Source organism: Pseudophryne corroboree, chromosome 2 (assembly GCF_028390025.1).
Source record: "Pseudophryne corroboree isolate aPseCor3 chromosome 2, aPseCor3.hap2, whole genome shotgun sequence".
Classification (NCBI taxonomy): domain Eukaryota; kingdom Metazoa; phylum Chordata; class Amphibia; order Anura; family Myobatrachidae; genus Pseudophryne; species Pseudophryne corroboree.
In genome coordinates, this window is record NC_086445.1 from 418,012,986 (window position 1) to 418,027,733 (window position 14,748).

Here is a 14,748-nt window from a genome sequence, read left to right on the forward strand (position 1 = left end):
AAAATTAGGTTTGGTGGGGGCAGGGCAGGTGCTAGGGTGTTCGGAACCCCCCTGCAAACTATGATCCTAATTCAGACCTGATCGCTGCTGTGCATTGTCGCACAGCGGGCGATCAGGTTTGAAGTGCGCATGTGCTAGCGCCACAGTGCGCCAGCGCATGCCAGAGATGCTATGAGCATCTCCACCCAGCGATCGCCTCTGCTTGATTGACAGGCAGAGGCATTCACTGGGCAGGAGGGGGTGGGTCAGCGGCATTGAGACGCCGTTTTGGGGGAGTGGTCTGGGCAACGCAAGCGTTCCCGGACCATGCGGGCCACATTGGCTGCGTGACGTCACGGGCAGCCATTGTGACCCGGAGAGCGACGGGTGGCTCCCTGCCAGTGCACAGGAGCTGCACTGGTAGGAAGCTACTCTTCAGGTACAAAAGCATCGCCGCCGTGTGATGCTTTTGTAGCTGTATGGCAGGGGGAGGTCATGGCTACGATGAGGTCTGAATTAGGCCCTATAAATTTGCCCCCTCCCACATTTCCAAAGGGACAGCATACATAATGCCCTATGTAGCATTGATGCACATAATGCTCCCTATAGTAGTGCCGCTTACACACAATGCCCCCTGTGGTAGTTCCACTTATACACAATGAACCCTGTAGTAGTGCCGCTAATATACACAAGGCCCCCTGTAGTAGCCACAATGCCCCCTGTAGTAGTGACGCTTACACACGTAACGCCCCCTGAACCAGTGATGCTTACACGTAACGCCCCCTGTATCAGTGACGCTTACAAGTAACGCCCCCTGTAGCAGTGACGCGTACACGCGTAATGCCCCCTATAGCAGTGACGCTTATACGCGTAACACCCCCTGTACCAGTGACGCTTCCACGCGTAACGCCACCTGTACCAGTGGCACTTACATGCATAATGCTCCCTGTAGCAGTTACTCCCTTAGTGACTTAAACAGTAATGCAGGTTCATTTAGTGAACACAGGTGACTCAGATGTAACATTGATATCGGTAATCAAGAGCCCATATATTACACAAGGTAACAGCATTAGGTAGTGGTACTTATCAGGAGATGTCTGTGGTGGTAAAGCATGGAGGACCGCACAGCCATGCAGTCTGATTCGCACTGTAGAGAAGATGATACATGCATTGGAACACTGTGAGTCTCTGTAGCTGAGATCTGCTCCCAGTATCAGCTCTGCACACCTGTACAGCAGGACTCTGTCTATTAGTCTCTGTGTGTCACACTCTCCTCACTCTCTCCCTGAGATGGAGGAACAGGAACCTACATCATATGACTCCGCCTCCGAGTGACTGCTGGCACTAGAGGTCTAACACTAGGGGATGCACCCATAGACTGGTACACAGAAGTAGACAGGTACAGAGCGTACCATGGGCCTAATTCAGACCTAGTTGCACGCAGGCATTTTTTTGCACTGCTGCGACCAGGTAATCGCAGCCTACAGGGGAGGGGGTAATCGCATCACAGGGGTGCGAATAGCTGTGCAGAGAGCTGCACAAACAAAAGTTTGTGCAGTTTTGGAACAGCCCAGGACTTACTCAGCCACTGCGATGATCCGGGCCGTTGGTGATTTCAGGAATCCTCCTCCGGAACAGGTGGCTGCGTTTATGTGGACACGCCCAGGAAACAGTGAGTTGCTGCCCAGGAATGCCTTCTGCCTGTCAATCTTCTTACAATCGCCCCTGCGATCATTTTCTTCACAGATACCGTTGCTGTCTGGCGAACCCTGTCAATGGACAGCGACGTGCCTGTTCATTGCAGACACCACGCATGTGCTATTCAGACCCGATCGCATGGCTGTGAAAAAATGTAGCGTGCGATCGGGTCTGAATGACCCCCCATATCCTAACATTGATACCCACCTGTACAGTGGTGTACTCATGCACTATTGACGTGTCAGGTCCCATGAGACTCTGCTTGCGGTAAGTGTATTTTTCCAGTGAATGTGCATCTTAGTCACGCAAATTGAACAATCACACGTGACAAAATTGCTTAATGAGACTTTAGTGATAATTTGATATGTGACACTTGTACATCTGTGTGCTAATGAATTTGTATAGAAAGTGCTAGAATGCAGCAGCCACAGATTTTTTCCACAACAAGTTCCATTGTGCTTTATCTGCAACTCTATACATTTTAAAACTAATTTCTGTGTGGCTGGTCACAGCCGGTGTCTCTGGTACAGACTGAGTGGTGTTTCACTGCGTCTGCAGTGTGAATACGATGTAAAATTTTAAAGAAAGGTCTCTATGCTAGTGCTACACCACTTGTCAGGGATGTCTTACCAGCATTGTAAGCACTGGGTAAGCAATACACTGGGGCCCCTATACACTCATTCAGGGCAACCAATTAAAAAAATCATAGCATGCCCCTCCTGCTATCCTACACCTTCTCTCCACATGGTTCCATACAGGGAATGGCTGTCAGCTGTGAAAAGTATACTTCTAACTCTTATACAATTATATTTGGGCTGATTGGCATGATTTCAGTCAATCAATTCACACTAGTAGTTCATAGAGACTATGAATAAACAGTACGTTCTACTGACATGGGTGTAGTAGGGTATGCCGGCGGCCGGGCTCCCGGCGACCAGCATACCGGCGCCAGAATCCCGACCTCCGGCATATCAACAGCTGGGCGAGCGCAAATGAGCCCCTTGCTGCGCTCGCCGTGCTGCGGGCACGGTGGCGCGCTACACGCTCACGCTATCTATTCTCCCTCCAGGTGGAGCGTGGACCCCGAGAGGGAGAAAAAGTGTCAGTATGCCGGGTGCCGGGATTCCGGTACCGGTATACTGTGCGCCGGGATCCCGACAGCCAGCAAACTGAAGTTCACCCTACAGCCAGCAAACTGAAGATCACCCTACTGACATGACTATATTGAGCAGCATGGTGGTTAGCATCACTATGTCATACAGTAGCTGTGCCATCATGTGAGTTAAATTCTGACTCTTTATGTCAGGTCTAAGACACAAGCAGAGTGAACTTGCAATGCTAAAATAAAGTGCAAGGTAAATGCTTGCTGCAAAATAAATAGCTAGATAAAAATCAACAAAAAACTTACTTTATAAGAACCTTTGGATAGATATTACAGCTAAACAGCTAGGTGGGTCACAGTAATGTATTATGTGTGTGGTTTCTAACCACCATAGTCACGTAATGGAGGAAGAGTCTCACACACAAGTTACACAACACATACACACAGATTACTGGTGGTGGGACTGGGAGGTTCAGGAACCAACTCTCCTATGTACTTACCTCTCTCCACAGGGATAGCCATGACTGCCCTGGTTACCACACATGTAGCAACTACATGTAACTGAAGCCACAACTGCACATGGCATGATGGAAATTTGACCGCGCAGGCGCACAGATGACAGGCAGCATTGTCACACTGACTCATCACATTGACAGTGTAGGGGAGGGGTCTAGCTATCGGTAGCGGCTGCAGGGTCCACAGACCCTTGCAGTCGTCGGGCCATTTTGGCAACTGCCCATTAAGCCCAATGGAAGAGGCACAAAGCACCACACAGCGTATTGAATCTTGTGTAAGAAGACACACTGTATCTCCTCCACATTATTAAAATCTTGGTGTATGAGGACACATCTGTGTCTTCACATTATTATTGTGTGCTTCTAAGTTCAACAAAATTGTGTGCCGATTGTTATTTCTTTTAAAGCTCTTTCACTTGACTGTTTTTTTGTTTTGTTTTTTTTAATTACATTTCAAATGATGTGAGCACTGGCAGAACAGTGCAGTATTTGGCCACACAGCGGCAATGTCTCTCATGACCCCTGTTCTGCTCTTGGTCCTGAGCGTCTGCACACTGTGCCATATAGCTGAATCTCTACACTCTGCTCTTTTTAAATCAAAGTGGGGGCCACCTCAGGCATCAATCTGTGGTATCAGATGGGAAGCAGGGGCCTCGGATAAGGACCTGGCATTTCTACCTCTGGGACCAGTAGTTCTAAACCACCTGCATCAAAGATAGTTTCACCACTGGATGTGAGCCCTATCCTACTGCTGCCTCTCTACGGGAATCAAACAATTTTGTGATCCCTATGAACATGCTCCTTCCCCATTCAACTGTATTGTATGCTAAGTACAAACTCACAGTCTACAGTATTTTTGGGCCCTAACTCTTAGAATGCCCACATCCCAGTTCCCAGAAAGCCTGTCTAGGCCTCTAAGACCTAGACCAGGCATTCCCAACCTCAGTACTCAAAGCAAACTAACAGTGCAGGTTTTAATGATATCCAGGCTTCAGCACAGATGGTTATATCAAAATAACTGAGGAACTAGTTAAGTCACCTGTGCACTAGCATGGATATCACTAAAACCTGGACTGTTAGTGTACCATGAGGACCGAGGTTGAGAATGCCTGACCTAGACTATAAATGCAAATATGTTTATTAATTGACAGTACTGTGTACAAGGAAACGCAAATAAATTACCTTGTCTGGCTTGTTAGTCTGAAGCCAACAACAGATTCTTTGTTTAAGCCAACAGCCTCAATCTGAATAATATCATCCACATTTGGTTCCGTGGCAACAAACTGTATGGGAAACTTCCATATTCCTCCAGTCACACACTGTACAACTAATGTGGCAAAGTGTCTGGAAGATAATTAACAATACACATAAAATGAATTCATCTTTGCTATTTTTAAAATGTTACCTGAGCCTGAAGAAGGCAGAGGTGCAAGAAAGCTGGGTGTCCCAGCCCAGCAGAGAACACACTCACACAGTATGGCATACATATTGATACTGAGGAGTAATCAAAGATAGCTACAAGCTACAGTATGTCAAAGTTAATTCTACATGACAGTGTTCTCATATTAATTTCATCTAATGGCTAGAGGAAGCTAGGAGACCTTCTGTTGAGGATTCAGGTGAAGGTTAACTGGTGTATCTTCTGGGGATCAAACATGTAGGCTTTCCTCATTTTATTTTTGAACTCTGCTGTAAATTAGTGTAAATGGCATTAATGAAAATTAGTTTTGAAAGCTCCATGTTTGCTGTCTTGTTATGAGATCAAGTATAATTCCCAACATAAAATCGTACATAAGGAGCAGTTTACCTCATTGACTTGTTGGGTGCAAAAATGATGTTGAAAATCAATGTGACAATCCCAGATGTCGTATCACGTTCTTTTCTCACTATTTCAATTCCCACAGATGGTTCCAGCTGAGATTTTGATTCTTCAGATTCATACCTAATCTCATACAAAAATTCTTCTGCAGTGCTGAAACCTAAAATTAGAACAAATTCGATGTGTTTTCAGAATCATGAGGGTCATGAAATCGCTCTATTGTAGCTACATATAAGATGTGCTTACTTAGAAATAATACTTTGTAAAAAATATTATTGTAATAACCGACACTTTAAATATCTTTGTTACATTTTAAAATCCCATATCCAGTTATTTATTGTAGCTGTGAATGTTCCATTTCATTCCTGAAAATATCACGTCTAATTACTCTATAGTACAGTAAATGGAGATATACTTGAGATGTTTCATATACTGTATACAGGGAGTAGTGTATTACTTATTTATCAACACATGTCAGTTCTATGTTTTTAGCCCAATAATAGAGCAATAAGATAAGTATCTTATATGATACAGTATGTAAATAACAAAACTGATTTAGATGCAGACATTTTTCATATGCGCCGAGCTGATGAATCTCTTTAATCTTTATTGTGACCTGTAAGTGTAGTGCAGAAGATAAAAGCATACATACAAGCTGACAGCAATCATCTTCCAACATGCCTCATAACAAACAGATTCATTTCACATGGATTATTGTCAGACAACAGGCTTTTAAAGGGCCATGTCACATTGTTGACAATTTTAAAACTTGTGTGTCCAAATGTTGTCAGTCTTCCCTAACTACTGTATGTACAGTAAAAGGAATTTAATGCACAGATGGCTTCATTTAGTGGTGGATCATTTAAAAGGGAGCTCTCACTATCTTTCTCTTTCACTCTATATGGGGTATCCATTCCAATTAGATGGTATGTAGTCGGGATGCCGGCGGTTGGGATCCTGGCAGTCAGAATACCAACGCCGTGATCCCAACCACCGGAATGCCAGCAAAGCTGCCACAGCTATTCCCACTCCTGGGTGTCCATGACACCCATGGAGTGGGAATAGAACCTGTGAAGAGCGCAGCGAGCTACTGAGCCCGCATGGGGCTTTGTTGCACACTCCCCCCTGCAAGCATTCTGGTGGTCGGGAAGCCACGTCAGGATCCCGTACCCAACCCAATTAGATCAGATAAAACATTGGGTGCAATGAAGCATCAGTTTTTAACACTTTTTATCAAAAATTTTTTACAGGCTGGGTAATTGGATACCTCTCTCTCTCTCTCTTAGTTTTATTTAATTGCATTTGCTTGCTTATTATTACTTTTGGGCTGTCTTTTATTTATTTATATCATATTCTCATTACAAAAACCATTTCTGAAACTGAAAACTCTGTTTTGTATTTTCATAACCAAGCTTCACATGTGTGCAAATGCTACAGCCATATTTGGACTAGAGATGAGCGGGTTCGGTTCCTCGGAATCCGAACCCGCCCGAACTTCATGTTTTTTTACACGGGTCCGAGCGACTCGGATCTTCCCGCCTTGCTCGGTTAACCCGAGCGCGCCCGAACATCATCATCACGCTGTCGGATTCTCGCGAGGCTCGGATTCTATCGCGAGACTCGGATTCTATATAAGGAGCCGCGCGTCGCCGCCATTTTTCACACTTGCATTGAGATTCATAGGGAGAGGACGTGGCTGGCATCCTCTCCGTTTATAGAGATTCGAGAAGAGAGTGAGACAGAGAGAGACACAGTAGTAATTTGGGGAGCATTAGTAGGAGTACTACTACTACTAGTACTTGCTGAAGTGATAGAGAGAGATAGTGTGACTGTATTATCTGACTTGTGGGGGAGACACTGACAGTGGGGAGCAGTTAGAGTCTGAGAGCAGGACTCAGGACTCAGGAGTACATAATATAACGTACAGTGCACACTTTTGCTGCCAGAGTGCCAGCCACACTGCCATTGTTTGTGACCACACTGACCACCAGTATAATATATATTGTGATTGTCTGCTTAGGACTCAGGAGTACTACTTGCAAGTTGCTGATAGTGTGACCAGTGACCTGACCACCAGTTTAATAATCACCACCAGTTTATGAGTTTAATATATATTATATATATATATATATATATATATAATTGTATATAATATATATATATAATATTGTATACCACCTAGCACCTACCCGTGTTTTTTTTTTTTCTTTCTTCTTTATACATACTACTATAGTAGCTTACTGTAGCAGTCTGCGGTGCTGCTGAGCTGACAGTGTCCAGCAGGTCCGTCATCAGTCATTACATAATAAATATATAATATATATACCTGTCCGGCTGCAGTACTAGTGATATTATATATACATATATATTGATTTCATCTCATTATCATCCAGTCTATATTATCAGCAGACACAGTACGTTAGTCCACGGCTGTAGCTACCTCTGTGTCGGCACTCGGCAGTCCATCCATAATTGTATACCACCTACCCGTGGTTGTTTTTTTTTTCTTTCTTCTTTATACATACTACTATAGTAGCTTACTGTAGCAGTCTGCGGTGCTGCTGAGCTGACAGTGTCCAGCAGGTCCGTCATCAGTCATTACATAATAAATATATAATATATATACCTGTCCGGCTGCAGTACTAGTGATATTATATATACATATATATTGATTTCATCTCATTATCATCCAGTCTATATTATCAGCAGACACAGTACGTTAGTCCACGGCTGTAGCTACCTCTGTGTCGGCACTCGGCAGTCCATCCATAATTGTATACCACCTACCCGTGGTTGTTTTTTTTTCTTTCTTCTTTATACATACTACTATAGTAGATTACTGTAGCAGTCTGCGGTGCTGCTGAGCTGACAGTGTCCAGCAGGTCCGTCATCAGTCATTACATAATAAATATATATACCTGTCCGGCTGCAGTACTAGTGATATTATATATACATATATATTGATTTCATCTCATTATCATCCAGTCTATACTAGCAGCAGACACAGTACGGTAGTCCACGGCTGTAGCTACCTCTGTGTCGGCACTCGGCAGTCCATCCATAAGTATACTAGTATCCATCCATCTCCATTGTTTACCTGAGGTGCCTTTTAGTTGTGCCTATTAAAATATGGAGAACAAAAATGTTGAGGTTCCAAAATTAGGGAAAGATCAAGATCCACTTCCACCTCGTGCTGAAGCTGCTGCCACTAGTCATGGCCGAGACGATGAAATGCCAGCAACGTCGTCTGCCAAGGCCGATGCCCAATGTCATAGTACAGAGCATGTAAAATCCAAAACACCAAATATCAGTAAAAAAAGGACTCCAAAACCTAAAATAAAATTGTCGGAGGAGAAGCGTAAACTTGCCAATATGCCATTTACCACACGGAGTGGCAAGGAACGGCTGAGGCATTGGCCTATGTTCATGGCTAGTGGTTCAGCTTCACATGAGGATGGAAGCACTCAGCCTCTCGCTAGAAAAATGAAAAGACTCAAGCTGGCAAAAGCACCGCAAAGAACTGTGCGTTCTTCGAAATCCCAAATCCACAAGGAGAGTCCAATTGTGTCGGTTGCGATGCCTGACCTTCCCAACACTGGACGTGAAGAGCATGCGCCTTCCACCATTTGCACGCCCCCTGCAAGTGCTGGAAGGAGCACCCGCAGTCCAGTTCCTGATAGTCAGATTGAAGATGTCAGTGTTGAAGTACACCAGGATGAGGAGGATATGGGTGTTGCTGGCGCTGGGGAGGAAATTGACCAGGAGGATTCTGATGGTGAGGTGGTTTGTTTAAGTCAGGCACCCGGGGAGACACCTGTTGTCCGTGGGAGGAATATGGCCGTTGACATGCCTGGTGAAAATACCAACAAAATCAGCTCTTCGGTGTGGAAGTATTTCACCAGAAATGCGGACAACATTTGTCAAGCCGTGTGTTGCCTTTGTCAAGCTGTAATAAGTAGGGGTAAGGACGTTAACCACCTCGGAACATCCTCCCTTATACGTCACCTGCAGCGCATTCATAATAAGTCAGTGACAAGTTCAAAAACTTTGGGCGACAGCGGAAGCAGTCCACTGACCAGTAAATCCCTTCCTCTTGTAACCAAGCTCACGCAAACCACCCCACCAACTCCCTCAGTGTCAATTTCCTCCTTCCCCAGGAATGCCAATAGTCCTGCAGGCCATGTCACTGGCAATTCTGACGAGTCCTCTCCTGCCTGGGATTCCTCCGATGCATCCTTGAGTGTAATGCCTACTGCTGCTGGCGCTGCTGTTGTTGCTGCTGGGAGTCGATCGTCATCCCAGAGGGGAAGTCGTAAACCCACTTGTACTACTTCCAGTAAGCAATTGACTGTCCAACAGTCCTTTGCGAGGAAGATGAAATATCACAGCAGTCATCCTGCTGCAAAGCGGATAACTGAGGCCTTGACAACTATGTTGGTGTTAGACGTGCGTCCGGTATCCGCCGTTAGTTCACAGGGAACTAGACAATTTATTGAGGCAGTGTGCCCCCGTTACCAAATACCATCTAGGTTCCACTTCTCTAGGCAGGCGATACCGAGAATGTACACGGACGTCAGAAAAAGACTCACCAGTGTCCTAAAAAATGCAGTTGTACCCAATGTCCACTTAACCACGGACATGTGGACAAGTGGAGCAGGGCAGGGTCAGGACTATATGACTGTGACAGCCCACTGGGTAGATGTATGGACTCCCGCCGCAAGAACAGCAGCGGCGGCACCAGTAGCAGCATCTCGCAAACGCCAACTCTTTCCTAGGCAGGCTACGCTTTGTATCACCGCTTTCCAGAATACGCACACAGCTGAAAACCTCTTACGGCAACTGAGGAAGATCATCGCGGAATGGCTTACCCCAATTGGACTCTCCTGTGGATTTGTGGCATCGGACAACGCCAGCAATATTGTGTGTGCATTAAATATGGGCAAATTCCAGCACGTCCCATGTTTTGCACATACCTTGAATTTGGTGGTGCAGAATTTTTTAAAAAACGACAGGGGTGTGCAAGAGATGCTGTCGGTGGCCAGAAGAATTGCGGGACACTTTCGGCGTACAGGCACCACGTACAGAAGACTGGAGCACCACCAAACATTCCTGAACCTGCCCTGCCATCATCTGAAGCAAGAAGTGGTAACGAGGTGGAATTCAACCCTCTATATGCTTCAGAGGATGGAGGAGCAGCAAAAGGCCATTCAAGCCTATACATCTGGCCACGATATAGGCAAAGGAGGTGGAATGCACCTGACTCAAGCGCAGTGGAGAATGATTTCAACATTGTGCAAGGTTCTGATGCCCTTTGAACTTGCCACACGTGAAGTCAGTTCAGACACTGCCAGCCTGAGTCAGGTCATTCCCCTCATCAGGCTTTTGCAGAAGAAGCTGGAGACATTGAAGGAGGAGCTAACACAGAGCGATTCCGCTAGGCATGTGGGACTTGTGGATGGAGCCCTTAATTCGCTTAACAAGGATTCACGGGTGGTCAATCTGTTGAAATCAGAGCACTACATTTTGGCCACCATGCTCGATCCTAGATTTAAAGCCTACCTTGGATCTCTCTTTCCGGCAGACACAAGTCTGCTGGGGTTCAAAGACCTGCTGGTGAGAAAATTGTCAAGTCAAGCGGAACGCGACCTGTCAACATCTCCTCCTTCACATTCTCCCGCAACTGGGGGTGCGAGGAAAAGGCTCAGAATTCCGAGCCCACCCGCTGGCGGTGATGCAGGGCAGTCTGGAGCGACTGCTGATGCTGACATCTGGTCCGGACTGAAGGACCTGACAACGATTACGGACATGTCGTCTACTGTCACTGCATATGATTCTCTCACCATTGAAAGAATGGTGGAGGATTATATGAGTGACCGCATCCAAGTAGGCACGTCACACAGTCCGTACTTATACTGGCAGGAAAAAGAGGCAATTTGGAGGCCCTTGCACAAACTGGCTTTATTCTACCTAAGTTGCCCTCCCACAAGTGTGTACTATTCCGAAAGAGTGTTTAGTGCCGCCGCTCACCTTGTCAGCAATCGGCGTACGAGGTTACATCCAGAAAATGTGGAGAAGATGATGTTCATTAAAATGAATTATAATCAATTCCTCCGTGGAGACATTGACCAGCAGCAATTGCCTCCACAAAGTACACAGGGAGCTGAGATGGTGGATTCCAGTGGGGACGAATTGATAATCTGTGAGGAGGGGGATGTACACGGTGATATATCGGAGGATGATGATGAGGTGGACATCTTGCCTCTGTAGAGCCAGTTTGTGCAAGGAGAGATTAATTGCTTCTTTTTAGGTGGGGGTCCAAACCAACCCGTCATTTCAGTCACAGTCGTGTGGCAGACCCTGTCACTGAAATGATGGGTTGGTTAAAGTGTGCATGTCCTGTTTATACAACATAAGGGTGGGTGGGAGGGCCCAAGGACAATTCCATCTTGCACCTCTTTTTTCTTTCATTTTTATTTGCGTCATGTGCTGTTTGGGGAGTGTTTTTTGGAAGGGCCATCCTGCGTGACACTGCAGTGCCACTCCTAGATGGGCCCGGTGTTTGTGTCGGCCACTAGGGTCGCTTATCTTACTCACACAGCTACCTCATTGTGCCTCTTTTTTTCTTTGCGTCATGTGCTGTTTGGGGAGGGTTTTTTGGAAGGGACATCCTGCGTGACACTGCAGTGCCACTCCTAGATGGGCCAGGTGTTTGTGTCGGCCACTAGGGTCGCTTATCTTACTCACACAGCTACCTCATTGCGCCTCTTTTTTTCTTTGCGTCATGTGCTGTTTGGGGAGGGTTTTTTGGAAGGGACATCCTGCGTGACACTGCAGTGCCACTCCTAGATGGGCCTCGGTGTTTGTGTCGGCCACTAGGGTCGCTTATCTTACTCACACAGCTACCTCATTGCGCCTCTTTTTTTCTTTGCGTCATGTGCTGTTTGGGGAGGGTTTTTTGGAAGGGACATCCTGCGTGACACTGCAGTGCCACTCCTAGATGGGCCCGGTGTTTGTGTCGGCCACTAGGGTCGCTTATCTTACTCACACAGCTACCTCATTGCGCCTCTTTTTTTCTTTGCGTCATGTGCTGTTTGGGGAGGGTTTTTTGGAAGGGACATCCTGCGTGACACTGCAGTGCCACTCCTAGATGGGCCCGGTGTTTGTGTCGGCCACTAGGGTCGCTTATCTTACTCACACAGCTACCTCATTGCGCCTCTTTTTTTCTTTGCGTCATGTGCTGTTTGGGGAGGGTTTTTTGGAAGGGACATCCTGCGTGACACTGCAGTGCCACTCCTAGATGGGCCCGGTGTTTGTGTCGGCCACTAGGGTCGCTTATCTTACTCACACAGCTACCTCATTGCGCCTCTTTTTTTCTTTGCGTCATGTGCTGTTTGGGGAGGGTTTTTTGGAAGGGACATCCTGCGTGACACTGCAGTGCCACTCCTAGATGGGCCCGGTGTTTGTGTCGGCCACTAGGGTCGCTTATCTTACTCACACAGCTACCTCATTGCGCCTCTTTTTTTCTTTGCGTCATGTGCTGTTTGGGGAGGGTTTTTTGGAAGGGACATCCTGCGTGACACTGCAGTGCCACTCCTAGATGGGCCAGGTGTTTGTGTCGGCCACTAGGGTCGCTTAGCTTAGTCATCCAGCGACCTCGGTGCAAATTTTAGGACTAAAAATAATATTGTGAGGTGTGAGGTATTCAGAATAGACTGAAAATGAGTGGAAATTATGGTTTTTGAGGTTAATAATACTTTGGGATCAAAATGACCCCCAAATTCTATGATTTAAGCTGTTTTTTAGTGTTTTTTGAAAAAAACACCCGAATCCAAAACACACCCGAATCCGACAAAAAAACGGCCGCGGAACCGAACCCAAAACCAAAACACAAAACCCGAAAAATTTCAAGTGCACATCTCTAATTTGGACATGACCTAGACACTTATCTTAATTATTATTAATATATATATACAGTTTTATATATATATATATATATATATATATATATATAAACGTGACACAAATGAACATAGGAAAGTCCTTTGCTTAAAACCTTTACCTTAATCGGTGTGAGGGGGGTGGATGACAAATTAAAGATCATTGTTTCTTCCCCTTTGGGGGTTTCTTTCCCATCCACCCCCCTCACACGATTGAGGTAAAGGTTTTAAGCAAAGGACTTTCCTATGTTCCCACTAACCGACTTGATCCTTTTAAATGGAAGGTGGACACGTTTAAATTGAATCCGTGGGTCAACGAGTTTAATTCTGCTAGTACCAGGACAACCAGTGTAGCCAAAAAATTGTGGCCTATTGTGTCGTCCGACACAGATCTTCCCAACTTGTACAAAAAAAGAATGATGCCCAGTTACACGAGGGGGCGCAACATACGGGATTTTGTAGTTAGAACTGACATCACAAATTTTAAAGCAGCACCCACACATTTCCTTACCAGAAAAAATGGGTGCTATAAATGTCTTGGATGCACTACGTGCACTTTTATGTCACCTGGGGATTCCATCACGCACCCCTATTCAGGGAATAAGTTTTCCATCAAGTGGCCTTTGACATGTAGTACCAAGTTCGTGGTGTATGTCATCATGTGCCCGTGTGGTACCTACTATATTGGCAAGACCGAATGCCAATTCAAAACTCGGATGGCACAACACAGACAGGCAATACGTAATGCCTTGAATACAGGGGTGGCAGAACAACCGGTAGCCAGACATTTTTTAGAACAAAAGCACAATATGGCAATGCTTAGACACAGGGTCATTGACCATGTCCCTGAGTCTATTAGAGGAGGTGACAGGGGGAGAAAATTGTTGCAACTTGAATCCAAGTGGATTTTTAAACTACAGACGCTTCGTCCTAAAGGACTGAATGACACGCTGGGCCTTGTTCATTTTTTATGAATGGGTGACAGCGTTGAAGCACATGATCTATTAACATACGAGTGGGGATACAGTATTGAAGCGGAATCCCCAAACGCAGTATGATGACATAGGGAATGTTCGTGCCCGGGCTTCTGAAAGAGGTCTCAGATAGCATTGCAGTAGGAATTTTTTTACAATTTTTTTTAGACTACTGATTTTCTTTAAACATTATTATGACGTAGTGTACCCTCTATGGAGGTTAGGTTTAGTGCACTGTTCATGTATACTGTATTTAACACATGGAGGTGAAATAGGGCATAGTGTGTATGGTCACCATGTCTTAAAAAGATTTTTCATGTTTCACACATTGCTAAGTTTTTTAATCAAATTCAATATGTTTATTTATGCAAATAGTGTTTCAAATGTTGTGCATATTTTATAATGCTATTTATGTGCACTGTACTACATGAAGTATTGTCTTCGTTCATTATGTTTTTGTTGGTTTACTTTTAGCGTCTCCTTGACAACAGAGCCGGGTCCAGGGACGTCACATCCGCCCGGCTGTTTGGCAGCTGGTGAGATCGCAGGAGCTGAGCACCGGCTAGGCTAGGCGTTGCCATGACTACCGTTCGGGGTCCCGTTGCGTCATCACCGCTCCGCCGCCGGAAGCCGGAAGTGACAGATCGGAGCTGCGGGCAACGTGCCGAGGGAGGACGCCGGTGGTGGGAGGTTCTGGGGGTAAGTAGTGTGTATTTAAGTTTTA

At 45.7% G+C, this 14,748-nt stretch overlaps 1 protein-coding gene across 4 annotated transcripts in view; it reads right to left on the minus strand.

The window, feature by feature from the left end:
• CFAP47 (cilia and flagella associated protein 47) overlaps window positions 1-14,748 on the minus strand; it is a 1,065,013-nt gene that overhangs the window by 104,398 nt on the left and 945,867 nt on the right. For all 4 annotated transcript variants that reach the window (XM_063953487.1, XM_063953488.1, XM_063953489.1 and 1 more), the window contains 2 exons: window positions 5,102-5,273; window positions 4,477-4,638 (listed from right to left, as the gene is read on the minus strand). In XM_063953487.1, the coding sequence (XP_063809557.1) occupies window positions 4,477-4,638; window positions 5,102-5,273 (334 nt within the window). The remainder of the gene's footprint in view (window positions 1-4,476; window positions 4,639-5,101; window positions 5,274-14,748) is intronic.